The 27,650-nt window shown below is 39.5% G+C and overlaps 2 protein-coding genes across 4 annotated transcripts in view; one reads left to right on the top strand and one right to left on the bottom strand.

Annotated features, from left to right (window-relative positions):
- The first annotated feature begins 1,348 nt into the window (after window positions 1-1,348).
- LOC131971872 (large neutral amino acids transporter small subunit 1-like) lies at window positions 1,349-13,696 on the top strand. Its single transcript, XM_059333528.1, has 11 exons — window positions 1,349-1,497; window positions 2,140-2,673; window positions 2,789-2,914; window positions 5,255-5,360; window positions 5,502-5,546; window positions 5,998-6,121; window positions 6,228-6,331; window positions 6,568-6,664; window positions 8,992-9,141; window positions 10,758-10,932; window positions 11,215-13,696. The coding sequence occupies exons 1-11, from the start codon at window positions 1,422-1,424 to the stop codon at window positions 11,289-11,291; spliced, it is 1,614 nt and encodes a 537-aa protein (XP_059189511.1). The 5' UTR covers window positions 1,349-1,421; the 3' UTR covers window positions 11,292-13,696.
- Window positions 13,697-16,754: 3,058 nt separating this feature from the next.
- Window positions 16,755-27,650, bottom strand: part of LOC131972062 (TOX high mobility group box family member 2-like) — an 89,367-nt gene continuing 78,471 nt past the window's right edge. For 2 of the 3 annotated variants that reach the window (XM_059333810.1, XM_059333813.1), the window contains 5 exons: window positions 26,017-26,247; window positions 23,137-23,217; window positions 20,777-21,175; window positions 20,102-20,241; window positions 16,755-18,231 (listed from right to left, as the gene is read on the bottom strand). In XM_059333810.1, the coding sequence (XP_059189793.1) occupies window positions 18,189-18,231; window positions 20,102-20,241; window positions 20,777-21,175; window positions 23,137-23,217; window positions 26,017-26,247 (894 nt within the window). In that variant the 3' untranslated portion in view covers window positions 16,755-18,188. The remainder of the gene's footprint in view (window positions 18,232-20,101; window positions 20,242-20,776; window positions 21,176-23,136; window positions 23,218-26,016; window positions 26,248-27,650) is intronic. The other variant, XM_059333811.1, reaches the window with a different exon arrangement.

Here is a 27,650-nt window from a genome sequence, read left to right as displayed (position 1 = left end):
TTCCGGCTTAACAATATATTAATTTATTTTTTATTTTAAATATTTTATTATAAATCTCCCTAGCGTATATGGTATATACTGTATACACACGATGTTGTAAACTTTTACAACCATGGCGTGTCAATAAAGTTGGTGAAAAAAAAAGCTCTCAATTTGAAACCGTAGACTTTTTGGTTTGAAGCATGTTTAGGTCGCCATCTAGTGGTTGGAAATATGACGTGCAACCTAAAAGCGCCAAGCACAGTCTTGACTTAAATTCAGAGAACCTTGCATTATATAGGCTAGTGTAATTGTTTAAATGAAAAAGAAACCTAAAATAATGCCACAACCTTTTTCACTTTTTTTCCTTATAAAGTTATCCACATGATTTATTAATTTAAGGTTGCATTGTTTGATATTTCAACCACAAACATTATCTGTAATATATCATATTTTAAATCAATCACCTAATTTTTTCCCCCTCTGTCCAGAATCCCAAGCAGAAATAATTTCTATCACTGATTTTACTCCAAGAAGCCTATCACACAGACCAGCATCTTTAATCCCCTGTTGTTATGGAGCAGTCTAAGCACTGGCGGCTTTGTAGTAATGCTGAGTAGGTTTGATCCTGTTTGAACACCTGGTGGCCATTTCACAATTAGCCAGTATGGTGGAAACAAAGTGGTGGAAAAAGCACCAGGTGATACAGAACATCATGTGCCTCATCATCATTACTCTGCATTGTGTGCACTGAACATGGCCATTGGGTCTCCATTTTCTCCCTGGTGTCACCTTTCTGCACGACAGAGGGGGAACAAAGACACACTTGTTTTTACATGTTGACACCACTAGAGGGAACACCGGTTCTACAGCATCCTTGAATGATCCCTCCTAATACACTCTGACATGAAAGCACACACAGGCACACATGGACAAACTGTATAGTACTGGATTAGGCAACACACAAAAAGATTACAGCATCACATGGTCGCCCCTCCAAATGGTGCCTGCCAGTAACCTACTTCCCCTCTGAGTTTTCCCATCATTCATTTGGAGTGGGCGTAGGCTCAAGCAGCAGCAGCAACATCACAAAGGTTCAGCTCCTCCCTGCTGTATCCTGGAGAGACGGAGGGAGGAGGGAGGGAGGGAGAGACAGGGAGAGGATCAGGGTCAGATGAATTCCAGTCTGAGTGACGAAGGCAGTGTGTGCAAATGAAGAGGAGAGTGTGTGTGCATGTTTGTGTGAGAGAGGACGAATCAGGGAGGGCTAGATAGAGAGAGAGAGAGAGAGAGAGAGAGTTGGGGGGGAGGAGGAGGGATTGTGTATGTGAGGGAGGCAGAGAGGAAATCCAGGCAGGAGGAGGAAGGGGACATAAAAGGAGGAAGGAAAAGGAGGATAGGAGGAAAAGGACAAGACAAGGGGACCCAGATTAAGAGGGAAGATGGCTGAGCCGGAGCTGAAATCACGGAGCAGCCGGGAGAGCGTTGCCAAGGCGGCGAGCCAGGAGAAGATGGGGGGTAGGTACTGTGCATGCTCACACTCCTGTAGATACCACATGGTGCAGGGCTGCATTATGCCGCCATGCGCTCTGATGCAACATTGCCTAATACACGTTGCTGTGGCTATAGAAATGCATCATCGTGTTTTGGCTGTCTGTATTAATTTGACAGGTGACACAGGTGACAGGTAATGAGATGTGACACACCCATCACACAGAAATAGAACTAGTTCTTCTACAGTTTCCTTTACTGGGTGTGTAAACACAAATACCTGGTAGTGTGGTTGTTTACAGTTAAGGAGGGAGTGGTGAATTAGGGTTCTCATTAAAGAAACAGGTTACAAAACTATGTACACAAGCCTGTTTTACCTGTTTTTGAACAGTGTATATATATTTCCCCAATTTGCAGAACCAGAATGCACATTGGTTCTATGCCTTGACATTCATAAACATGGCTATTTTGCTCCCTTTCCCATATAGGCCAGTTTGTTATCTTTATTCTGTTAAATAAACCAGTGCCTAAAATATCTCAGCAAAGAAACCCTTCAAAGAACACTTTGTGACTTTGGCGATTCTCTTGATCACTTGCAGTACTAAACAGTCATACCTCAAATGTGAATCTCTTGTCTCATCTCCTGGTCTGCTGTCCTCTCACCTCCAGCAGCTGAAGCAGACCCAGACCAAGACGGTCTGATTGTAGAGCAGCCAGCATCTCCAACTACCCCCATGGTGTCTGATCCCACTGCCACAAGCCCTACTGCCGGCTCACCAGCCAAAGGGGAGAAGATCGTGCTCAAACGCAGCATCACCCTCTTCAACGGTGTGGGAATGATCATCGGCACCATCATCGGCTCAGGCATTTTCGTCACTCCAACAGGCGTGATCAAAGAGACCGGCTCCGCTGGGCTGTCCCTGATCGTCTGGTCTGCCTGTGGAGTGATCTCTACCATGGGGGCCCTTTGCTACGCTGAGCTGGGCACAACCATCACCAAGTCCGGGGGAGACTACACTTACATCCTGGAGGTGTATGGTGAACTGGCGGCTTTTCTAAAGCTGTGGGTGGAGATGTTGATCATCCGGCCTTCATCGCAGTATGTGGTGTCGCTGGTGTTTGCTACCTACCTCCTGAAACCTCTCTACCCAAACTGCACCGTGCCTGACAGTGCAGCCAAGCTCATTGCCTGCTTGTGTCTTAGTGAGTGGGGGTTGTTGGTTGGGGTTACCGTGCAATTATTAATATAATTAGATACACTTAATTCCAGGTGATCATTCCCCTTAATTCCTACTTCTATTCTCTTCTGTATCTGTAGCCTCCCTGACATTTGTAAACTGCATCAGTGTGAGAGCAGCCACCAAGGTGCAGGACCTGTTCACTGCCTCCAAACTGCTAGCCCTGATCATCATCATCCTCTTTGGGTTCATCCAGATTGGCACAGGTGAGTCCCACTCACTCCTAGACTGATAGGCAAAGCTACAGAGGTTAATAGTTAGTCGTGGTTTGGCTTTTTTAAGAGATCAGGAAAACTGTGCTGTTTAGTATTCTGTGACCACAGGTCTGCAAAACACAAAAAGACCAAAAGCAGTGACAACAACCCATTATGTCATTACTCAAGTTGATATCAATTGCCAGCTTAGTTTTGTAGTTCAGTCAGTTTCACTATCTGGTACTATTTCCAATGTGAAGACTAACATCTTGATCACAAGATTTGATGCTAAGTTGAGTGGACAAGTTAGAGATTTTGATACTAAGTTAAATCTCTGGTAAAACTTTATTGTTTCTATAAATACATACAACAACCCAGTAATACACTTTTTATTGCTGCCTTTGGTCACATGTACAAACTATTTCAAATAGATTCAAAATAAGTTTCCCACTGGTGCCTTTTTTTAAACTGTAGTATCATCTTAAGTACAAGAGGGTTTTTTCCCCCACTCCCAACAAACAGCTTTTTCCACTGTCCAATATGTTAAGTGTGTATTTGTTCAGGATTCATACAAAGTCTTATATTCTCAAGGTTAGAGAAATATGAGAATACTCAGGCAAATAATATACAAATATACTCATCATATTTCTTTCATTTTAATCGGGTGTTTCATCAACACAGTTACTGATTGAAACCAAAAATATTTTATTTTTGAAATGAAACAGTCCCATCGTCATATGTTTTTGTTGTCTCCTGGCATCTGGATCCTTTAAATTTCTTACTCTGGAAATCAGCAAGCATTAAGTAACCATGATCAAAACATAAAATCAAAGTTAATAAGAATAATATGACAGCTGATAAAATAAAGTTTCAATACACACTGATTACTGTGGGTATAAAGAAATCCTTTAAAATTTATTTTTCATGATTGCATTTCTTGTAACCATTTAGATGTCATCATAAATGTTTGGAAAGTATTGGTTTAGGTACCTTGAAAGTGCTTGAAAAATTCTTAAATTTTACTCCTAATAAGCTGTTGGAACTATGTGCATTAAACCAAATCCCACTTGTTTTCATTGCAGCTTATTGAAATAAATCTGGCCATAAAAGTGTAATAAAACAAAGACTATAATGGTCTGTAGGTGTAGTTATATCCATTATTGTCTCAGTGTTGGCACTGCTGAAACCAATGTTTATTCTTCTTCTGTCTCTAATGATCAACAAATTGTTGACTAGCGCTAATGAGCCCAACCAAGCAGACTGCCCTCCTTTCAGTTTGTTAGCACAGTTGCTGAGTCTGAACACAAGGCTGGTCTGTCTGCAGCCATGTGATTGAGCCTGAGCAAGTGTGCAGCCATGTACATGTGCCTGTGTGGGAGTACTTTGAAGTTGAATGCTGATGAGCCTAATTGGTTTAATACATGACTCATCGGCACAATATGTAGCCTATATACTGTCCTGTATATATGTCATATATACAGTATGTAACAGAATATGACATGTTTGATCAAGTGTCCTGAAAAGTAATCTCAGTTTTAGGTGAATCTTCCATACCATTGCTCTAAACATGAAGGCAACCACTAATGACGTGATCCACATGTCCATCTTTAATTACAAGAGATATATATTCTTTATACAAAGCACCTCAGTCAACTATAGTCACCCCATTCAAAATAACACAGCGCGGAAAGACTGTGTGCCCCATCGTGTGCTCCATGCTACATCTGTTGCCCCCCCCCCCCCCCCCCTTTTTTTTTTTGCAAGGCCACACCCACCGCCATTATGCTCCACGCTGTGTTACCATGGAAACTAGGTGGTGAGCTTGCTGTTGTCACACTGTGGTCTTTCAGAGCGTCAGAGAGAAGGACAGAGTGAGAAAATAATGTGTGTGTAATAGGGCCTCACGGAAAGCAGAGTCATTACCATCTGAAAGCGACAGGTAGAGGAGAGAACTGAGACTCACACACACACACACACACACACACACACATGGCCCACTGCTGTGCATAAATGACTGGATTGAGGTTTACTTATCAAAATATATTTGTTCTCATTCTCAAATGTCAGCTGGACCTGATTATGTTTCAGTACATCAAAGCAGATGCTCAAACCTGGAGGCAGAGCGCTCAGACAGAGTCCACACTGGCTGGTTAAAAATGTCAAGCCTGTCAAAGGGCAGGCAGCAACAGCTCGGCCGTCATGCAGGAAATCAAAAGTGGCAGCAGCAGCAGCCCTGACTGAGAATCCGTGAAATGTCTATGAAACCACACGGTTACTTCATGAACTAAATCTGTTTTTGCAGGGGAGACGAATGTTTCAGTTGTTTTGTTTTGTTTTCTTGTGTGTGTGCAGGCGATGTGCCGTACCTGATGCCAGACAAGGCATTTGAAGGCAGCAAACTGGGAGTGGACAACATTGTGTTGGCTCTGTACAGTGGTCTCTTTGCTTTTGGAGGCTGGTGAGGCATTTATGTTTTGTTTTGTTGTAATTATTGATCAGACATTGAAATGATTTATTCATTGCTGCCAGTTCTTTGCTTTACAATATGATATATTCAAGTCTTGATCAAATCCATAAATTGTTGAACTTTTTTTTTCAGGAATTATCTGAATTACGTGACTGAGGAGATGATCAATCCAGAGAGGTGACATAAATGTGATAAAGGTTGTTTTGAGGATTGTGCATGCCAACATGCCAACATATCCTCATGCATGACTGAGCTTGTTTACCATTGACTGCATGGAAATACAGTATATCATAAAGTGACAGGATGTCCCAACACAAAAGACACCTCAAAAACAAATGTGAAGCTAAATCAAGAGCTCTTGACAAAAGCAAACTGTGAGCTTGAGTTTTGGTTTGTGTTAATATTTAAGTATTTTTTGTGTTTATTGTTTTGTTATTCATCATTTAATTTAATTTAATCTAACACGACTGACTGCTGTAAGAAGCAATCAGATATTTAATGGTCACATCTGCCAACTGGATTGCATGAGTCCAAATTCAACCACTGATCTAATAAATACAATGTATATTAAATATTAAATATTTTAGGTGTTCTCTTTTCTCAAATGACCTTTGACCCTCGCCAACAGGAACCTGCCCTTGTCCATCATCATATCCATGCCTATAGTGACGATAGTGTACGTTCTGACCAACCTGGCCTACTTCACCACCATCTCTCCCGAAGTCATGGTCGACTCTGAGGCTGTTGCTGTGGTGAGCTTCATATTTCTGTCATAAAGTTACAGCAGCTTCAACTTGCAGACTGTAACTCAAAGCCATGCGCTTTCTCACACACGTTGTTTGTTGTGTTGTTCGGCAGAGTTTTGGGGAGTATCATCTCGGTGTGATGTCCTGGCTGATTCCTGTCTTTGTGGGACTGTCCTGCTTTGGAGCCGTCAACGGATCACTGTTTACCTCAGCACGGTGTGTGTTTGCATATAGAGAACAAAAGTGGATGTGTGTTAAAAAAGTTTCTAAAAACGTATGACTTTTGCAACGATTAAATTGCAGTCATATATTGGGCATTATTGATTGAAACACTTTCAGATGAAGGAGGATGTGCAGTTTCATATGATATGAGGGTAAATTTGAAACTGTAACTGGTTGGAAAATGTTACAAAGGCCAAAAAATAACCACTTCAGGGCTTTCTGTTTTCTAGGTTGTTCTATGCTGGAGCTCGAGAGGGTCAGCTCCCTGCTGCTCTGGGTTTGGTTCACACAGACCTCTTTACTCCAGTTCCGTCCCTCATCTTCACAGTAAGACACCTGCTACTAACAGCAACTAACTTTGTGACGTATTTTATTACATTTTATAAGACAATTTTATGACATGCTGTACTGTGACCTTTTTAAATGTTTAATTTTTAGTTTTTAGGTTTTTTTAAACATATTTGAACAAACTACCTTCTGACATTCTATAGTATTACAATCATCAACATACATTTCTATGTTGTATTTTAGCATTTTTTTTCCAAACTTCACTATGACCGTTTTTTTTTTCCCCCCGACATACGGTGTTTATAAAATATTTTTTGGACATACTACTATAATACTATTATTATACTATACTATTAACAAGACCAACATACTATTCTAAAGTGGGGTTTTTTTGGCATTTTTGACAATCCACATGAGACCTTTTTTGACTTTTTTATTTTTTTATTTTTTTTGACATACTATAATATGGTGTTTTTGGAACATTTTTGAATGAACCAAACTATTAACATAATCAACGTACTATTCTGTATTCAGTGTTTGGGGGCACTTTTGGACATACTTTAATATGGTCTTAAATTTTTTAGAACTTAGAATACTATTACCATGACCAGTGTACTATTCTAAAGCATTTTTAGGTATTTTTGGAAAAACTACACCATGAATGTTTTTGACTTTTTTGACATAGTTTTACTATGGCGTTTTTTTTTTGTTTGCTTTATTTTTTTTGTTTGCTTTATTTAATTTTTTTCTTTGGACAAACTATTCTATACTATTCTAAAGGATTTTTATGTATATTTGGACACGCTATGACCGATTTTTAAAAAAACGTTTTGGACATAGTATACTATGGCTTTTCTTGTTTACACATGATATTATGACCTTCTTTAGATGCTTTGGAAAATATATGCTGGGTTCGTGGTTAGCACAGTTGCCTGACAGGAGGTGAATGGCAGGTTTGAATTCAAGGGGTTCAAGTCCTGGTTGGGGTAGGCCTTAAAATATCATTGCTTTTTGCTTTGTTTTTAAGGGATACTACAATGTGATCTTTTTCTAACAATTTCAAGACATATACTTTTATTTTCTATTTAAAAAAATATATATTATTGTTTTTTTTATTATTATTATTATTATTATTATTAATAATAATTTATATTTTTGCCATTCTATAGCATTTTTTTTCACTCTTACCTCTCAGCTTGAGAGTTGCATGTTCAAATTCTCCTCAGGATAAGGTTATACAATATTAAATTACAATACCATGGCCTTTTTAAGGCGTACTATGACCATTTTAAACCTTTTTTGCAAATTACTGTACCATAACGGCCCAATTACACTTTGTTGATACATGTAGTATAATAGTTTGTCCAAAAATGACCCCCTTGAAAACTGAAGTCATACTATAGCATTTCGACCGGAGGTCCCTTTGTCGCATGTCTCCCCCTTCTGTTCTTTCTGTCACTATCCAATAAAGCATTAAAAATTGTCGAATTTTAAAATGCCTGAAATAGGTCAGTTGTAGTCTGTTGCTACATATTAGAGCATAATATATCCAGAAATGACAGAATATCACTATTTTTTGAGATGTCCAAAAATGACCCCCTCAAGGAAAGTCATACATATATGTTGATTTATGTCAAAAATTGTCCAATTTTAAAATGCCTAAAGAAATTAAAATGTGTCAATTATAGTCTGTTGATACATATTAGAGCATAAAATGGCCAGAAATTACAGAAAATCACCATATTTTGGGATGTCCAAAAATGCCCCCCTCAAAAAAAAAGTCATACTATAGCATGTCGATTTTTGTCAAACTTGGTCAAATTTTAAAATGCCTTAAAATGCTTAAATGGGTCAATAATAGTCTGTTGATACATATTAGAGCATAATAAGGTCAGATATTACAGAAAAACATCATATTTTGGGATGTCCAAAAATGCCCCCCTCAAAAAAAGTCATTCTATATAGTATGTTGTTTTTTATCAAAAATACTATGACTTTACCTACCTTTTTTGATGACATACTATTATAGTATGACATTTTGATTGATGATTGAAGACATACTAAACTATAACATTTATAAAAAACCTTTTCTCGCAGCGTATACTATAAAAAAAATAAGAAACTATACTGTGACATTCCACCTTTTTTAAGACATTCTACACTTTGACATTTTTATATACATTTTTTAAGTTACACTTTCTGAACAGTGAATGTCTCCTTCAGTTTTCTATGAGTTGATCAATTAGCATAAGACATATTGTACTAAAATCACTCAAACCACATTTTCAAATAACTTGAAGATGACAAAATGTGTGTGTCGCTATTCAAGACTAACAAAATCCTGTCTTCCTTTTCCTTTTTATCAGTGTTTGCTATCTATGATGTACGCCATCTCTCAGGATATCTTCTCAGTCATCAATCTCTTCAGCTTCTTCACCTGGCTGTGTGTTGGTATGGCCATTGCTGGCTTGGTCTGGCTGCGCATTACCAAGCCCGACCTCAGAAGACCTATTAAGGTAGAGTACAACACAGTTGCAGGAGGTAAATACTTGTTGTGTTGGAGATTTAAGGACTTAAGACTGACTGAGAGGTACACAGATGATGTAAGACCTTTTGTGTATTTGAACCTCAGCCAGTTTCTTTGTCTGCCCAAAACATCAACACGTCTCCTGGTTTCATAGAGCACACACTTTTCTTTCATTCTTTTTTCCATGAAAGCACCATTGTATCACTGCTCTTGTTTTGGTTGGAAACGGAGCCATGCTGTGTTTTCAGGATAGGAGGGAGTGGTATTTACACATACACTTTGTTTCTGTTTCATCATGGAAATATTACTTTGGCTGACCGGAGTCTTTCATCTTTCCTTTGAGCTTTGAGTGCTCTCAGCCCATTTATTTTCTAAGATGAATCCCTGACCAGGAATAAATAGAGTTCAAAGTACCAAAAGTAAAAGTAATCATTATGCAGAATGGGACATTTATATAATTGGATTATAATTATTGATGCATTCATGTGTTAACAACTTTGATGTAACAGCTAATGAAGATAGAGATATTTGTATTGACTTTATATACTGATGGGGAGCTTCAGAATCCCCTCTGGTTATAATAATACACCGTATGTATAGTACTCAGATGACACTGCTATTGTGTCGTGTATCAGGAATGGACAGGAGTCTGAATATAGGGATCTGAAAAAAACCTTCAGTGACTGGAGTCACGAGAACTATCTCCTACTGAACACCTCAAAGACTCAAAGGAGACGATCATAGATTTCTGCAGGTTCAAGCCTCCTCTTCAGTCAGTGAATACTTGTGAGGTGGACAACGAGGTGGTGCCAAGTTATAAGTATCTAGGTGTATACATGGATAATAAGTTGGGCTGGTCCCTAAACACAGACAAAAAGTTTTACTTAAGGAAGCTCAGATCTCTTGACATCTGTAGTAAGATGCTGCAGATGTTTTATCAGTCTGTGGTGGTAGTGTGTTGTTTTATGCTGCAGTCTGCTGGGGAGGCAGCATCGGACACAGAGATGAAGGCGGTTAGACAGACTGGTCTAAAGAGCTGGTTCTGTGGTTGGAGCCAGGTTGGACACACTGGAGGAGGTGGTGGAGAGATGACCTGTCAAGATGTTCGAGTACATCCTGAAATACCCAGATCGTCCGCTACACAAAACCTTTATGGACCAAAAAAACAGCAGTGGACGGCTCCTCTCTCTGTGTTGCAGGACTGAAAGATTCAAAAGATCCTTCTCTCCTACAGCCATCAGGCTGTCTCATTCTTCAAGAGCTAACAGACTAACTGAATTTCCCCTCTATTTTTTTTATTTGATTTGACTTGTTGATTATATTTTTGTAAAAATTTAGTCATGTAAAAAGCAGAAAATGGAATTAGAAGTACAGAACGTCAAAATTGCACTTTAAATATATTACTAATTCTATTTTGTTACTTTCTAGCACTGGTTTTCACTGGCAATGTGATAAAATACAGAAATAACCCGACAAGGGAAAAAAAACGTTATTGTGTTAAAATGCAGTGACAATAAAGCACCTTATTTTATCTTAAATATTAGTATTTGATCTACTCTCTTCTTTTCTAACAAGACATACGTCTCTTGTATTTTCTTTCTGCAGGTGTATCTGTTCATCCCTATAACTTTCGTTTTGGGTTGTGTCTTCATGATCATCGTGTCCTTCTGGGCAGCTCCGTTTGAGTGCCTGATAGGTAGCGGCATTATTCTCACAGGCATCCCAGCGTACCTACTGGGCTACAAGTGGAAGAAACCCCATGTGGTCAAGAAGATGCTAGGTGAGTGAGACATTATTGTTTTTTTTAATACCGTCTTTGTCTGTTTGTTTAGGCAAGGCCAGAGTATCATTCCTTACAATTTGTTGTGAAATTCATGAAAGAGTATCTGCTTGAGTGCAGCTGTGTAGCACTGATACATTACATTTGTTTGTATAGTCAGCCCGAAGGAATCAAAAGCCAAGGTGTTGATCCGATGTTTAATAAAATCTGACGTTCCTCGACCTGCAGTAACCTAGCTAAAGAAAACAAACAGGGTTGATGTGATGAGTTGTCTCTCCTCAGAAATCTTCACCATGTTCTGTCAGAAGATCTTCATGTCTGTTCCTGAGGAGAGGGAGCAACATGAGGCGGCTGAGTGACGCTGGACAGACTCATCCAGATGAAGGACTGTCAATATTCTCGTCTCAACATTCTTGATATGTTTACATTCATTCACTTGTGATTTGGCGAAATTATTTCTTTTTTGTTCTTTTGTTTAACTGGCCATCTCGGTAAAGAAGGGTTTATGTATGCACTTATGTACAAAGTATGAAGGGATATTTTGTGAACAATATAAAATGTTTAAAATCAGGGTTTGAGATTTCCAACGGCTTTAAATCCAAATTTGACAAATACATCTCCTTTAATGCTTGTTAATGGAGAGTCATGCTCTGATCTTGAGTAATTAAATGATTAATTGTGTGCTGCCGACACAGCATTAGAAGCTGCACAGAATATACTCTAGTGGCCTGAAACACACACGTTTTTTGTTCACCAAGTGTACAAATTAGTATCTTAGAGAGACAAGAAGACTAACAACCAAACCTATTAATATTTTATAATAGTTTACACTTTTATAGACTATGAAAGCTGATGACCTGTGAGCTAAAATTGAGGACTTTCAGCTACAGTTAGAGATGTATGGACCAATTTAAAGTAAAAGGCCTCGCCTTAGAAACCATCTGACAGTGTACAGTGTATAGGAAAGGTCAAAGTCGGAAGAGGCACTGGTTAACTAGCATAACACTGATTACTTTATACTCATGCGTTACTAATATTTGTGTTAAATAACAGCTGATCTTAATATTTGTATTTTTTGTTAAATGAATCCACAGCACAATCTAAGAAGCACAAGCTAAAGTGTGATAAAACAGTGTGTAATGTTTCCTGAAGATGTGTTGCTGTGAAGCAGGTCTGTTTCTTTTGTCATTGTTTTCTCACTCAGACCATTTCAGAGTCAATGCTCCATACGTGGTGATATTTGATTAAATGGCAGCAGATACCAGCAGCTGTTTATGAGGCTTTATCATAAGACACTGAAGACCTGCGTAGATGTCCTTCTGGTTGTATTTAGAAAACCCCATTGTAGTGTTTTGTATTGCTTGTATCTATTATCTGTGCCTGCCATGTCAGTGCTGATATTCAAGTTTTTGTTTTGTTTTATTGTCACTATAAGACCAGACTGAATGTTGCAAATTTAATGACATCAGCTTTTTATTTTATTTTATTTTATTTTTTACCTATAAAATCTTACTTTTAAACTGAATACCTGAGGTTTTCCCACAGTTATTGTAAGCACATTCCCTGTCCTACTCAAGAGCATAGCGGGGGGAAAAATCTCAGAGGGAAATGAAGGAGGGTGGAGGTTCTGTTGGTTGGGAAATAGGTTTGTATAGACCTTTCTCCACAGTTCTGAAAGGCCTGGCTGCACCCAAAACCATTCTGGGATGAGGGAAAAACACTCCTGCTTGTTTATGTTTCTTTAAACCAATCAAAACCATCTGGGGCGTTGCTAAACCCAGGATGCAAAATAGATAGCGGAGATAGCTGAAGGCTAGGAGAATAGCGTCTGGTGGCCAATGGCAGGCTTATCAACAGTCCCATTGGGGTCTAACAGAAAGACAGTCACCCTTACCAGGAGACGGAAAAATCCACTGCAAATGCATATGGTAAAATTGAATAATAATCCAGACAGAAACAGAAATATTAGTGCCACTCTTTTAACATAAATTGAGCCAAAGCTTTCAGACTATTTCATAATAGCAGACAGCAGAATGAGGAAAAAGGCCTCCAGCATGTTAATTCTCTTTTGAGATACACAGGCGCTCTTTAACCATTATCAACCATCGTTTATGGAAACTGGCCAGTAGTCAATTAACGTTTAAAAATATCACAATGGAAATAATGTAGAGGGAGAGGAAAGCATATCTTTGATTACCAAATCGTGTCAACGCCTGAAACTATCTCTGTTCACAACAGATATTAAGAGAAAAGAAGTTGATATGAGTACATAGGTTTCTAACATAATGCTTCTTTTCCACCTATTCATCTTCACCAAATGTATCAAGCCACAGCCTTCTGACCCGACCCCCAGGCCGTCAGCCCACCTCCCTCTGATCAGAAGCACAACAATAAACAGAACAATGGTGGAAGAAATAATTCCGTATGTGCCCTTTACTTAATAAATCTGACCAAATTAAAGCAGATGGTGTCTAAAAACACACATTCTATCATTAATTGCCACTAGAAAGAGAACTTTTCTGCAGACCCTATCATGTATTTCATGTTCTGCACAACATGTTGTATCTCTGTACAAAGTGTTTCTGCGTGTATACATTTATGAGGCCTTTAATGGTATTATTTGCCTAATGTAAATGTTATGGAGAAAAAAAACTCTAATAGCATATTTTTAATCTTTTAAGTACCTAGTATGTCAATTCTTGTAACTGTTGTATGTCAGTGACCATGGCGGGTACCTGTAACAATAAACTTATTTTTGTTCAAATTGGCCTGGTTGTTTGTTTTGTGTTAAGTCAACAAGAGAAGTGTTCCTCTGAGGGTTGGAATCACATTCGGCGCAGCGTCCTAATATACTTGCATCAGTTAACAAAGGCCGGCCTCAGCCTCTCTGCAGATAACAGCACAAGCAATCCCACAACACGAGATAGCTTCTATCCAAATGAGGATGTTTCACAAGCATGGTTTTCTAAAAATGTCGTCCAAACGATGGTATCATCTCAGCCATCAAGTGTTTGGGTAGTGATCTGTATGAAATGCTCTGTCCTCTCTTGTTTGTCTCGTCTTGTTTGTTGGCTGTCAGACAATGGTGCTGCTGTGGCAGCCTGTGCTGTCAGGAGAGTTCATATCCGTCTGAAGAGGAAATGAGAGGGTCTGATGGCTGCTGGAGACAATATTAGTGATGGGAGATTGGACAAGGCAAGCAGCCAATATTGCACAAGTGACGCAGAGAGTATTCTGATAGCTCCTGGGAGGACATCAAACAGGGACTTGGCCAGTTCATTTAATTTATAAAATAATACATCAGTACATGCAGTTTATAAAAACCCTGCACTGGAGTCAAATCTAATATTCTATGGCCCTTTGTTAATGACATAGAAGGTAGAGCTGCAACAACTAGTCGACTCATCGATGAGTTAAACAGCCGAAAAATAATCGCCAACTATTTGGTTAGTCAATTAAAGCACGTTTTCCACACAAAAATAGCAGAAAAAGCTGTTTTCAGCCTCTAAAATGTGGAGATTTCTTCCTGCTTGTCTCTGTTTCATAATATATTAAGCGAAGAGTTATCAAACATCACCTTCGATTTGAGAAATATTTTCCACTTTTCTCACATCTTATATGGACCAAGCAATTAATCAGTAAAATAACTGGCATATAATAACTGTCCAGCCCTAATATAAAGTGTGTATTAGTAGCAAGCTTTTTTGAAAAATATGATTTTTCAAGTTTACTGGCCTGCTTTCTGGGTTGTGAAATAACCCCTGGGTGAAACTATATGGGGTTTCAAATATTTAAAACCAGCTGAGATGAGATTGACTATACTTCACAGCAAAACATATCATCAGCAGTAATATTTACATGTAATTTAGACAGTCCTGCTTAGTCTCTGAGATCTATTTCCATCAGTGAATAGTGGGATGAAATAAAATCCACCTTTTTTTCTAGTTTTATGTTTGTTTTGGGGCTTTTTTCACTAGATTTCTAATAAAGTTGTTGGATTCGGTCTCATATTAATTCTACAGATCAGGATACACTTGTGTTTACTCCTTATATATCTATCATTTTGTATTTTAGAAATACATACAATGTAGATGTTGGGATTAGGTTTGTGACAGTCTATGGTTGGAAGCAGAGAGCTGCCTTCAGCGCTATATGTCACCAGCAGATGGCGATAGAGGAACATCGATGGAACAACTGCAGAGTGTGCAGCCATAACAGCGTCTGAAAATAACACATTCAGTATTTACAGATATAAGCTTTTGTCCTTTCCCATCTGTTAACAAATGAAGCGTCTTCAGTGGCTTATTGACCTCTTTAAACATATTTAAGGGATACTTTTTCTGAAAGCAATGCACTCTCTTCCCCCGTTAGTTTCCAGATTGGGTTTGGTTGTTTCAGTTTAGTTTTTCATCACTTCCTTTTAGTTTCTTTTTTTTTATTAGTTTCAGTAAGTTTTTTTTTAAATTATTATAATAAGGGGAAATTTTTGTCAGGGGCAAGATTTCAAAGGTTCAGAATAGTTATTACAATACAACAACAACAGCATACACATATGAACATTTGCACTTTACACACACATGCACGCACGCACACACATTCTCATGAAGGAGTTTGAATGATTTCCTACAAAATCTTAGGAATTCAAGTGCATTACTTTTCATAGGAAATCATACAAACCAATCATGAGGACAGCCTGCACACTTTTCATGCACAATTTGTATTATTATAAAAATATTGCATCTTATTCTTTGTATTGCATTACATTACATTACAACATTTTTAATGTCTTTCTGTTGTTATTAATGCAATGTAGAGTATTCGAAACCAAACAATTTTCTGTATTCTCTTCTCTACTATTATGATTATTACTTTAGAGGGATTTTTGTTTTTTAAAAGTATAATGATGATGAAGTAAGGACCTTTGATGTCATTAATACACATCAATATTACACTTCAGCAACAGTGTAGCTGAAGCCACTGAGCTGTAATGTTTCTTTTTAGGTCCGGGGAACTGAAAAAACAATGTGGCAAGTTTTGTGAATGAGCTCTAGGGGGCACTGCGTCATCATCCTCGTAGAGGAGAGAGAGAGCGAGAGAGAGAGAGAGAGAGAGAGAGAGAGAGAGAGGGGAGGGATGATAGATTCCATTTCTATTCTACCTTTAATCCAACTGTGAAATTCATAAGTAAAAGGCAGTCCTATTTTTCTTCTCAGGTAGTTCTCTGAAAGACAGTGTACTGCTGCATCAACGCTGAGTTTCATCATCACACCTTTACCAGAAAACACGGCAGAAAATGTTGCTTGATATATATTTATATCGATCAAGTCTGGTTTCACGAAAAGACCAAGAAAGAAAAAAAACTGCTGAAAGGTTAAAGTTCATTAAAGGTACAGCGTGAAGGCTTAGCTCCTCACTTAATGAGACAGCAGTCACATTAACTTTCCTGCAAGATCAAAGATAATTCTCCTAATTAACCTAAGACACATGCAGGCGAATGCAAAGATGTTTATATAGGCTGCCGCAGATATCAGGTCTTACCCGTCATATTACTAATGAATGTGTTGAGACCGAGTGATGTAAAATAAGTCGACAAATGCACATCAGTTTCTCCACTTTAAACATTTTATTACAGACAAAAGAAAACAAAAGAAGTATTTGTGACACAAAATGAATCTAATGCTGGTACACTGGTATTGCACCAACAACAATTTCTGAAAAAATATTTATTATTCTAATAATAATGTTGTTTGATCAATAATAATAATAATAATAATAATAATAATAATAATAATAATAATAATAATAATAATGCACCCTGATGAAAATAAGCCAAAATGTTACTTCATATCATTCATAAATAGATGTGAAACCTGCAACCAAATTAAATAGAATGACCATATTGTAAAACATGATATTCAACAAAACAAAATGGGTTCTCTCATTACTGGCTTTACAAATTAAAGAAGTACATTTGGCAGGTTTATACACAAACTTAAAATATCTACCCCCATGACTGTTCCTCCAAAACGCAAATCCTGCTACAGTGAAAAAACAAAATATCTTCAGAATTTTTTTTTCTTCACAAAAAATTATAAAGATGAGTTCAACACAATTCTAAAACACCTAATAAAACTAGTCAAAAACTTTAAAACCCACTGTTATGTTTTTTTTTCTTTAGTAACATTTCACATTTAGCAACTTTTTTTTTCACCTGTACAAGTGGTGTCAGGACTAAGGGCAGGTGGGCGGGGTTACAGGTGGGGGCGGCCCTTATTGACCGAGAGGAGGAGGAGCTAAAAGGAGAGGTATCAACCTTTGACCTCTACAGTTCTGTAACGTCCTGAGGCCAAGTGAAGAGAGTCGCACTCTCTATCAGAGCTCCACCAGTTAAGGAGGAAATGGAGCGTTTTACAGTCGTTGCGTTTCTCTCTCGTGTGGAGAGAAACAAGACCAGTGAACACAGTTTCAACACAACTTTTAGTGTGTGTATTCCCTCACTGAATCCGCCTGCACTAAAATCACATAACCAAATGAAAATAATGTTTTTTTGGGAAAAAGAAAGAAAGCAAGGGACTGCAGCTAAATACACACATAAGAGGGATCCATTTTGGTGATATTTACAATCACTCTGTGAGAAAGAAAGGAAAAGAGTCCTTTACTAGGGGCGAGGATGATTTACAAATGTCTTAAGTGTATGTGACTATCTTCATTATAATTTCGCTTTGCTTTGACTCAGCCGGGGTGTTTCAGTCTGTCCTGAAGTACATCCACCCCTGCTGAGGTGACTATATTCTAGTTGCCTGCATTAGCTTTTCTAACCAAGACCCCTAGCTTTGAGTATGCTTAGAGCATTTCATCTCCCCAATGAGGGCAGTCCATGGCAAACACAGAGTAATGGAGTGAAGAAGAGAGAGAGCATCTTTAAAAAATTCAAAACAGAATGAGAAGACAATTTTTTTTGGTCTTCATTTCCAGTATGTTGGCATGAGCTTAAAGCTCAGTGCCTCCGCAAAAAAAACAAAAACGGAAAAAGTTCACCGATAAGGGAAAAAAGAAAAGCAAGAGAAGTGCCTCAGGCTTCTGGCCGATCTAAGTGCTTGGCAAATAGGTGAAGTTACTGTAGCAGTCTTTGGGATTTTTGAAATCCGTCACAAGAAAAAAAAGAAAAAAGAAATGGTGTAGAAGCAGATACATCGATGGCGTTGTTGTTATGGTGGAAAGCTCCCTGGAGTCTGACATTTGGAGGTCTTTCAACTTCAAGTGAGGTAGAGAGGCTTGTCCCGAGCTCCCATGCCACTGCTGAGGGAGAAGAAACTGTATTAATTAGGGCTGTCAAAATAATCGTGATAAATTAATTACAGAAAAAAGTTTCACATTAATCGCACTGCGTTAAATCCCTTGACCCCATACGTAAGTGAACATGTAACCGTCCACATCGGCTCCGTCAAACAGGATGGAAGTAGTTGAGAAAATGGTTCAGTAATGGTAAAGAAACGCCCAGATTGAATTGTTGAAAGGAGCCCCGTTGTTTGCAAGTTTTACAGTAAGGACTTTTTCATACCGTCGCAGTACTTTAAGCCTGAAATATCACTTGAACACAAAGCACTTAGCAGCTAGCTCGGACCTAGCTCAGCCCCCCTGATGCTAACATAAGTGACTCAAACAGGCGTTCAGAAGCAGATGGAGTAAGTCAGTCAGTCAACTTGTGACAGATTAATCTACTCAGTTGCTAAATGGATTGCAATTGACAGCAAGGACATTTCAGCGGAGGACAGGGGGTAAATAAAAAGTAAAGTTTTTTATGCTATGATATGGGCTTAGCACTCTCGCCTCACGGCAAGAGGGCTGTCGGTTCGCCACCCGCCTGCGGCTCTTCTGTGTGGAGTTTGCATGTTCTCCCCGTGTCAGCGAGGGTTCTCACCAGGTACTTCAGTCCACAGTCCAAAGACATGCACTTAGGTTTAATTGGTGACTCTAAATTGCCCGTAGGTGTGAATGAGAGCATGATTGTCTGTCTCTATGTGATATGCAATAGTCTGGCGACCTGTCCAACGTGTACCCCGCCTCTCACCTAATGTCAGCTGGGACTGGCTGCAGCCCCCCGCGACCCGAGTGAATATATAATAAATGTTATGAATGAATGAATGTATTTTTAAATGCGTCTCATGGCAAACATTTATATATGCAATTGATTTAGATATTTAATTCTTTAGATTAAGTTTTTAACAGTGTGACAGCCCTAGTATAAATGTCTGGATGCATGTGATTTCAATGCTTGACTGCATGCATTTCTGTTTATCCTATGTTTCACCAGGAAATCCCAGTAAGATGATGAAATCTACTTTTTAAGGAAGACCAAGCTAAGGAAGCAGCTCCAAAACATAAAAGCTGTCAACAAACAACAGACATCAATCAGTAAAAAGAAAAAACAAGAAAAGAAAATTTGCAGATCACTTGGTACTCAAAATGTCAAATACAAAGTTTGTTCTCCAGTTATCTCTACCGACACACTGGAAATAATTCAGTACGCTCCAAAACTCCAAACTACTGTGATCTGACACTGAGGGAGAAGGTTTAAGCAAAGACTCAATCTACTTCAAAGAGCATCAAACATGATTTGACCCAGGCGTGATCCCATTTGACATACAGATGAATCAGCTCTAAATACAGGAGATACTGACTTCCAGCTCTGCTGCTTCTCAGAATAGCAACACCAAGTTTCAGGTGTGAGACAAAACAACATTCTTCTTGTACCTGCTTGAATAGCTTGATTCAATAAGGCAATGTGTGCTGAGCGAAACACAGGGAAACTTAATTGGATGTCACACTTTTTCCAAGCATCGGTAATAGCATTGTTCTACTGCAGCATTACTCATTTCAATTTCAAGGAGATGCTTTTCTTTAGCAGAGAAATTGCAGTTTATGATTAATACTGTCTGAGTGTGAAAGTGAAGTGGTTTAGAGCAACTCATTTGGAAAATGAGTAACTGTCAGACAACTACTTACCATTCTCAACAATCTAATGTCCTGGATTGGATTTACAGAGGCAAAGACATTTTTATTCCGGACCATCTTTTCGTGGCTAACTCAATGTGATTGGTTCTTTTGAACCATTACTCCTATCACATAACATCCACTACTACTAGAGCACAGCATATAATGAGCTCACCCGCAGTGGTTGGGTCCACAGTCCCTGTTGCAGTACTCGCTGTCCCAGTCAGGGTTCTGGCCATGCACTGGGTTAGGGGCCCCTGGAGACTGTGAGCCCCCGACACTGTTCTGGTAATCAGCCTGAATATGGGAGAATCCCTGTAGATGAGAGAAGAGAGAGGAAGAGAGGTTATATCCTTGTAGCTTTGAAATGATCAGCCATTAGAGTTTGTGTTCTAAGCTATGATATTGTATCAGGCCAAATGTTGTCAGGGGTTTTTATCAGTTGCTTTTGAGCTTATTGAGTGGGAAACAGGAGTAAAACTTTTTCCTCTCTCCATTTGCTTTGTTTAAATGGGTCTCAAAATCACAGGTCTTACACAGACATGACAACCCCCTGCTGGATTGGAGATATTATGGGCTCAGAGTGAAAAGACAAAATTGTTCATTTTCTATTAAGTGAGTGAAAAAAGTAAAGTTTTCAATACAGGGTTTTCAACAAAACCGCTTAAAAATCTTCACCCAAAAGGGAGTTAACATGCTCCAATCTGAGTGACCTAAAATGCAGTTTGCATGTGGATAACAGATGTGTAGACAAAGCTATGAAAGGTAATCACATGAGGAGCTATAGCAGATGAATGTGTTTCATCATACTCATGTTAAATTTTATAATTTGATTGATGTGCGGACCGACCTGTTGGCTGAGAGGAGGGGAATGCAGAGGTGCCTGGAGCCCCATTTGGTGTGAGATGATTGGCTGCGACTGCTGCATGCGGATTGGCTGGTTGAGCAGGGAGCTCTGGTGCAGGGAGAGTTGGGCGTGGGGGTGCAGAGGTGGGCTGATCTGGAAGGGAGCTGGGGGAGAGGCACTCATGCTGGGCGGCAGCATCTGGGATTGGCTGAGGGTCTGGGCCAGGGTGTGGCGCGGCGGCCCTGCGTAGCTCTGAAGGTCTGACAAGGGGAAGGAGCCCGGCGGGCCCAGGTAGGGTGAGGAGGGCTGGGGGGGCACGCTGTACAGTGGCTGCTTCGGGGGCAGCATGTGGGAGGGCTGGCTGTTCTGCTGGGCACTTTTTGGTTCAGGGTCATTGTATGTCTGTAGAAGAATAAAACAGAAGTTTTAATGAGATTGTATCAGTCATCATTAATCAAGCTCCGATCACATCTCCTACTTCATTTTTTTAATAGCAACATCCAAACTGCAGTTCTGACCCTCTTCAAGGGACATTCCATTACCTGTCAACCTGATTTGTATTATACAGTAGATAAGTCAGATTAAAAAGAAGTAGTGTGGTGTTGCTACAACAACTGCAGAAATTTTCAAGGGACTCCTCTCTGTCTCAACTTTTTGTTGGACTCCCAGACAAGTTTTAAAAGCCATACTACGCAGGAACTGTCACTTATGTTTGGAAACATTACATTCAAACCTCCTCCCTCTCTGATGACACTACTAGCCAGGCTAGCTGTTTCCCCTTGTTTCCAGTTTTTGTGCTAAGCTAAGCTAATTGTCTCCTGGATTCAGCTTCATATAAAACGGTCAGACATGAGACTGCTGTTGATCTTCTTATCCAACTTTCACAAAGAGTGAATTTCCCACAATATTCAACTTTTTCTTTGACATGACGTTACATTTATATTACTTTTTTATGGTGACAAGTGAAAGTTGTCAGTATGAATAGACATAATTAAAAAAAGGCGAATAACACCAAGAATAGAAAATACAGGAATTTCCCTTTAAATATTCCCCACTGTCTTCCTCAGTAAAATCCTCTGCTGGAGCAGCTGACAGAGTGAATATGTGTTACCTGCCTGGTGCTGCTGTCCAATACCGTTTTAACAGGACAGTTGACACTAGAAGCATCTAACAGCAAATATTTACCAGCATATTGATGCTCGCTGTGTAATAGGACTGTATATATTTAATTTTCAGTCTTTACTCAGCCTGACAGCTTTCACTTCACACACATGTAGATGGACTGACAGATGGGGAAACAGGGCCAAGGTTGAAAATGGATACAGTGCTTTAAAGGAAAACACCAAACTCCAACAAAATCACCCTAACAAGACCTCTCTCATTTTTGGACAGTATTACTCTGAGCAGGTGCAGCACCTACAAAATACCCCCACCTCCACCTCCACTTCCAACTCCACCTCCACGTCCAACCCGCCCCACCCTCTCCAGGTCCGTATGATGAGCTGTCAGATTGCTCATCTCCAGCCATCAGTGTTGATTAGAAGGTAATGGAGCCCATTTGTATGAATAGAGCTGGGGCTGGGGTAATGATCAATAGACACCTTGACAGATAGATGGGAAAAGGAGAGGGACACACACAGACACAGACACACAGACACACACACACACACACACACACACACACATATGCAGGAGCTTCGGCAGAGAAATGAGGCTGTTTGCCTGCAGAACAAATGGAATGACAAAAGGAATCTTCCCCACACTACATTGTATGTTGTTAATACAAGACGGCACTAAACAATGCAATCCACAGCCCTCCTCCTTGCCTTTCTTTATTCCCAGTGCTACTATGCTGGTGCATACAACACGTCATCATTCACCGGGCAAACGGGACATCATAGATCTGAATTAGCAGGAAGGTGTCAGCATTTATTTGGATGTACTTCCTGTTTTAGATGGAAGAAATCGATGATCTAATGCGTGGCACAGGTGTCTGTTAGTGTATGATATAGTGCATCTAGGGTTTTCTTAATGACACCTATAAACCTGACATTATGCATAGCACATGAGGGAGCAATTATTTTCTACCCTGCATCCCTCATAGATGTTTTGGCCATATGCTTGTGCTGACCCCTCCCCCAACTATATCACCACACCAACTACAATCCCCAACCCCCAACATCTGCACCCTATGGAAATCAGGTATTGTTCCAAATACGGCCTGCTCTTTTGCATCACACATCCCCACCCTCTCCACCACCACCACCACCTCATCCCCAGAAGCCCCGCCCAGGCCATTAGCAGGGATTTTCCATCCAATCCATCATCAGTTTTAGCCAGGGTCTGTGTGTCATAAGCGTTACCTTGGAAACCAGACTGGCTCGGTACGCGGCCAAGGCTTTCAGGTACTCTTTCTTAGCCGCCTCAGTTTTCCTCTTGTACCCCTGTGAAGAGAGAGAGAGAGGGGGAGAGAGAGAGAGAGAAAAAAAATCAAAACGAGAGGCTTCGGGTGAGAGGAGAGGTTGACATGCTCATAAATGTGCAGACACACATGTCTGTCTCACAACACACACGCACATACTTTTTATCTAACACTTTCTTAAACACATCATACACACTCTCACACACGCACAGACACACACCCTTAATGTTTCCCTTTCCATCAGAACCAATGGTACAGAACACCTCTATTTCCTCATCACAGCACTAAAACTCCCTCATCTCAATGTGTCTCCATCTATCGTAGCAACACATCATTTCCATTCCAATCCACCTAGAGAAATGAACTGGAACTTTCTCTCTCTCTCCCTCTCCTTTTAGCTCCACAATAACACTCCTATCAGCATACTGACATTAGTGATAAACCAGAATGGTTGTTGTCATTTGGTACATTAGGATGCGATCCCTGCCCGTGTATGAGTTTTGTTTGAAACTGCCTTCCATATTGTTATTGTGATATACAGACCTATGTTTTCATGCAACTAACTGCTGTTGCTGAAACACAAAATGTGTGTTTGCATAAAGAATATTGGCTTTTGAGTGCATATAAACACGATTTTGCATGTGTATTTTTCCATGCAGGTATTTTTTCCACATATTTTCTGTGTGGGATGTAAAGAGTCTGAAAATGGGGCTATTAGCTTTGAGGGCTATAGGCAATATCATGCCAATTATGCAAAACAGACAGGAGAGAGAAGTATGGGTGTCAGTATGTATGCATTGTGGTTTTTAGGTGGAGCGCATTATTGATACTTTTTGCATATGCTCTTTCGACAAACCTCTTTCTTCATTTAGCACACAAAGCCAAACATTGCAAATGTTGAATGATGTTGAACACAAGCAGCATACAAGAGCTTTGCCAGAAAAAAGTGGAATATTTTTTATTTAAATGCGTATGGAGGACAAAAGTCCCCAAAAAGAATAAATAAATAACTTGTTAAATAAATATGCTCATCAATGTAAAAAACAAAAAATACTTTTATTTTTTATTTTTTAATGTATTTATTTTTCCCTTTACAAATTAAAATAAATATCAATTTCAGTCACATTTTTATCAATGAATTATCTATTATACAATTATTTTGATACATAAATATCTTGGTACATTAAATGGCATAACAATTTATTCATAATTAAATATAATTCAGTAATTTGTTTTTAATTTTGGCAACTTCCGTCCTCCATAAATCAATAAATATATAATCAAATAAAGTAATTACTAATTTGATGATGGCAGCTCTTTCAACTTGACCTTTTTTAATTCTTGGTTCTAGAGACACATTTGGTCAGCCCAAATAACCCCACTATGTTTTGATACCCAGGCCACTGTACTGATGCAGCAGAAGAAACATTTTGGAAAATATGGAGCTTTTAAATACACTTATTAGTCATAAGCTAGAATGCTGTCTTTACACAGCATCCTCACTGAAAAGTAAACCTTCCTCATCCCAAGAGAATTGCTAATTGCAACAGAAGCTAATAACTGCCTTCCCTCTTGGAGTTAAATACCCATAATACAAAACACCATGACCTCCTATAACCCTGTCAACATTAGCATTTTCTACCTATTACTGCTGAGCTGGAGATGACGTTAAATAGCTACAAAAACAATAGACTACTCTTCCTGGATAGCCCAGATGCCCTTCAGCTAAATCCAAGGACGAGACGATAGTGAAGGGGGGGGGGAATCACTAATTCTGTATTCTAGGCAGGATCAAAATAGCAGGCGAGAGATATAAATAAAGAGGGTGGAAATGAGAACTTCACACATCCCTGCTTGTCAGGGGGCCAATGAAGATGCATGGTGTAGAGGCATCAGCTATGGAGGCTGGGGGGACACAGGAAGTGTGGACCATACCAGGGCCTGCAGCTTTGTGGGAGTTTCGTTTTGGCAAAGAAGATGGTTTTCACTTTTTCCACTATATTTTTGGAAAATCCTTTTGAGTTCGATGGACGCTACACTGCAGAGTAAAACTTAGAAGACACCTTTGCATTGTTAAATTTGGAAAGTAGAACACCAATGAGGATTTGTGTGTCAGTGTGTGTATTCTTATCTGAGTGTTTGCTCCTGCAGGTGTGCACTAGCATGTGGGTTTGAGTGAATCTACCCACAGCATAAAATATCAGTCCTAGACTCCGGAAATCTCCCTGGGTGTGTTTATATTTTTCCCATATTGACCGTTTCTCGCCTGTAAAATGTCCAAGTTTTTCAGTCTCAGACTGCTTTACAGCTTTCCCTCCTTCCCTTTGCTTGAATTAAATTTAGAAAGAAAATCATTTTTATGAGAGTCAGGGGAGTGGGGATAAACGGATGGATTATCTTTAGAAAGAGAAGAAGTAGCTCATTAAGGTGAGCTGTATCTCACAGCAATGTTCTGGTAATTACACACTACACAGCACATAATGCCAGGGAAAGGCTGCTTGCCTGCTGCAGCACACATGCCATCTACTGGTTGGACCAGAATGTGTGAACGTAACTGTAGATGTGTTAGTGTCAGTGTGTATGCATGCATATACATGTGCAGGTTCACTTTAAGCAAATAACATATTTAGAAAAGTTTCTATATAGAACTAATTTAATGCAAAAAATGTGCCACATGTAGAGGTTACAGTAGTTCCTACCACTAAAACTTACTTTTTTCAGTAGCATGTATAGTGTATCCCACCAATTTTGCAATCATTTTCCTCCATCTTTCCTCATCCAATTAATTGTTTTAGATATTCCAGATCTGCCTGTTTTGTACCTGCTTCTGTTCCTCTCCTAGGCTGTCCCACATGGAGGCCACGATCTTGGAGACGTCCCCGAATGTGGCGTTGGGATTCTGGCCCTTGATAGCCGCCTGGGTGTCTCTGAAGAAAAGCGCATAGGCCGACACAGGTTTCTGTGGCTCGTTGGGGTCCTTCTTCTTCTTTTTCTTTTGAGGTTTGGGTTTGGGCTTCATCATTTCTGCAGAGGCCCGCTTCTCACTGCTTATCTGGAGGCAGAAAGAGGGATGTAAAAGGGAGAGAGAGATGAGAGAAGAGGAGACAAAGACATTGCTGGTCATAAATCAGTTGATGAAAATAACTTTTGCTGCAGCTAGTACAGAAAGAAGCTTGAGGAGTCGGTAGCAGTGTATTTATGGGCATGATGCATTGACTGGATTTGATACTCTCGATTTTTGCATGGTTAAAAATACATTAAAAAGACCTCAATGTTAACCACTGTGTGCATGATGCTCGCCATCATTGAAATAGCCGAACAGAACATTTAATTAAGAGAGAGGGTGAAAGCAGCAGAGTTCTTCGAAGAGCAGCCGCGGCTTGTTCTAAGAAGAGAAAACAGATCAATTTACGGACATGGGTGAATGAAGACTAACAGGACGTCAGTGAGACAGGTTAGCCTCTGGGGTGTAAGAGGGGGGCGGGGTCCAGCGGAAACTGTCCAAACATGGGAAAAGGGGGAGAAAGTCCAGGGCTAATTAAAATCTCACACTGGCATCAGTTTATCAGCTATTAAATCCTTCCATTTAGGGATAATTTCAGATTTTTTCAGTCTTTATTTTGTCTCTTTCATGTCGATCACAAAGCAACTCCACTTTCTGATAAAAACCTCAAGAAAAGATTAAATCTGTATTTTTCATAGGATGTACCCAGTTGGTTCGTCAACAATAACACACTGCAATCTCACTACATTTTCCAGAAGCAAAAAAACACTCGCATCTGTGTGATGTACTCAATCCAATACACATGAATACATTTTCATTTTCCGTGCAGGGCTTTGACGGGGAGTCAAATCCAGGTCACCTGATCCTGGTTGTGATTCTATATGGAAATTGCCTTCTTTGCTGAGGAGAGAACACATCAAGCACGGGAGAAGGAGGGAGAGGAAGGGAGTGGGGAGTGATAGAGAGAGAGAGAGAGAGAAAGAGAGATAGGGAGAAAGAGAGAGAGAGAGAGAGCTGAGGGAGGATGGCGAGGAAGAAGTGACGGCTTGATGTTGCCATTAGTATCAGTGGAACATCAGTTAACCTGATTTCTTGGTTGCTATAAAGGCAGGAAATAAGAATCCAATTTTCATCCATATAATAGAAGATATAATGACAAACTGAATATATAATGATGTACATTGGTATTATGCCAAAGAAAGAATGTTTATGTGCACTATTTACGGGTGGAAGGTTATGGAGAGTTACTCAATTATTGCCTGGAGTGAAGTGAGAGTGAACTCTTTATTTTTTGTTTGGCAAAGTCAGCCCATCTCCAAGGCCAAGCTCCTATTTCATCAGGTTGCATTTTAGAAATTTTAAACAGCTTTGAACGTTCCCTTTCATAATCCACTGATCCTGGGTTTCAGTGTTAAAACTCAGCAGGGGGGAGAACAAACCATGAAAAAGAT

Source organism: Centropristis striata, chromosome 5 (genome assembly GCF_030273125.1).
Source record: "Centropristis striata isolate RG_2023a ecotype Rhode Island chromosome 5, C.striata_1.0, whole genome shotgun sequence".
NCBI lineage: Eukaryota > Metazoa > Chordata > Actinopteri > Perciformes > Serranidae > Centropristis > Centropristis striata.
The sequence above is the reverse complement of the archived record's forward strand: the minus strand, read 5'-3'. Positions and strand labels throughout refer to the sequence as shown.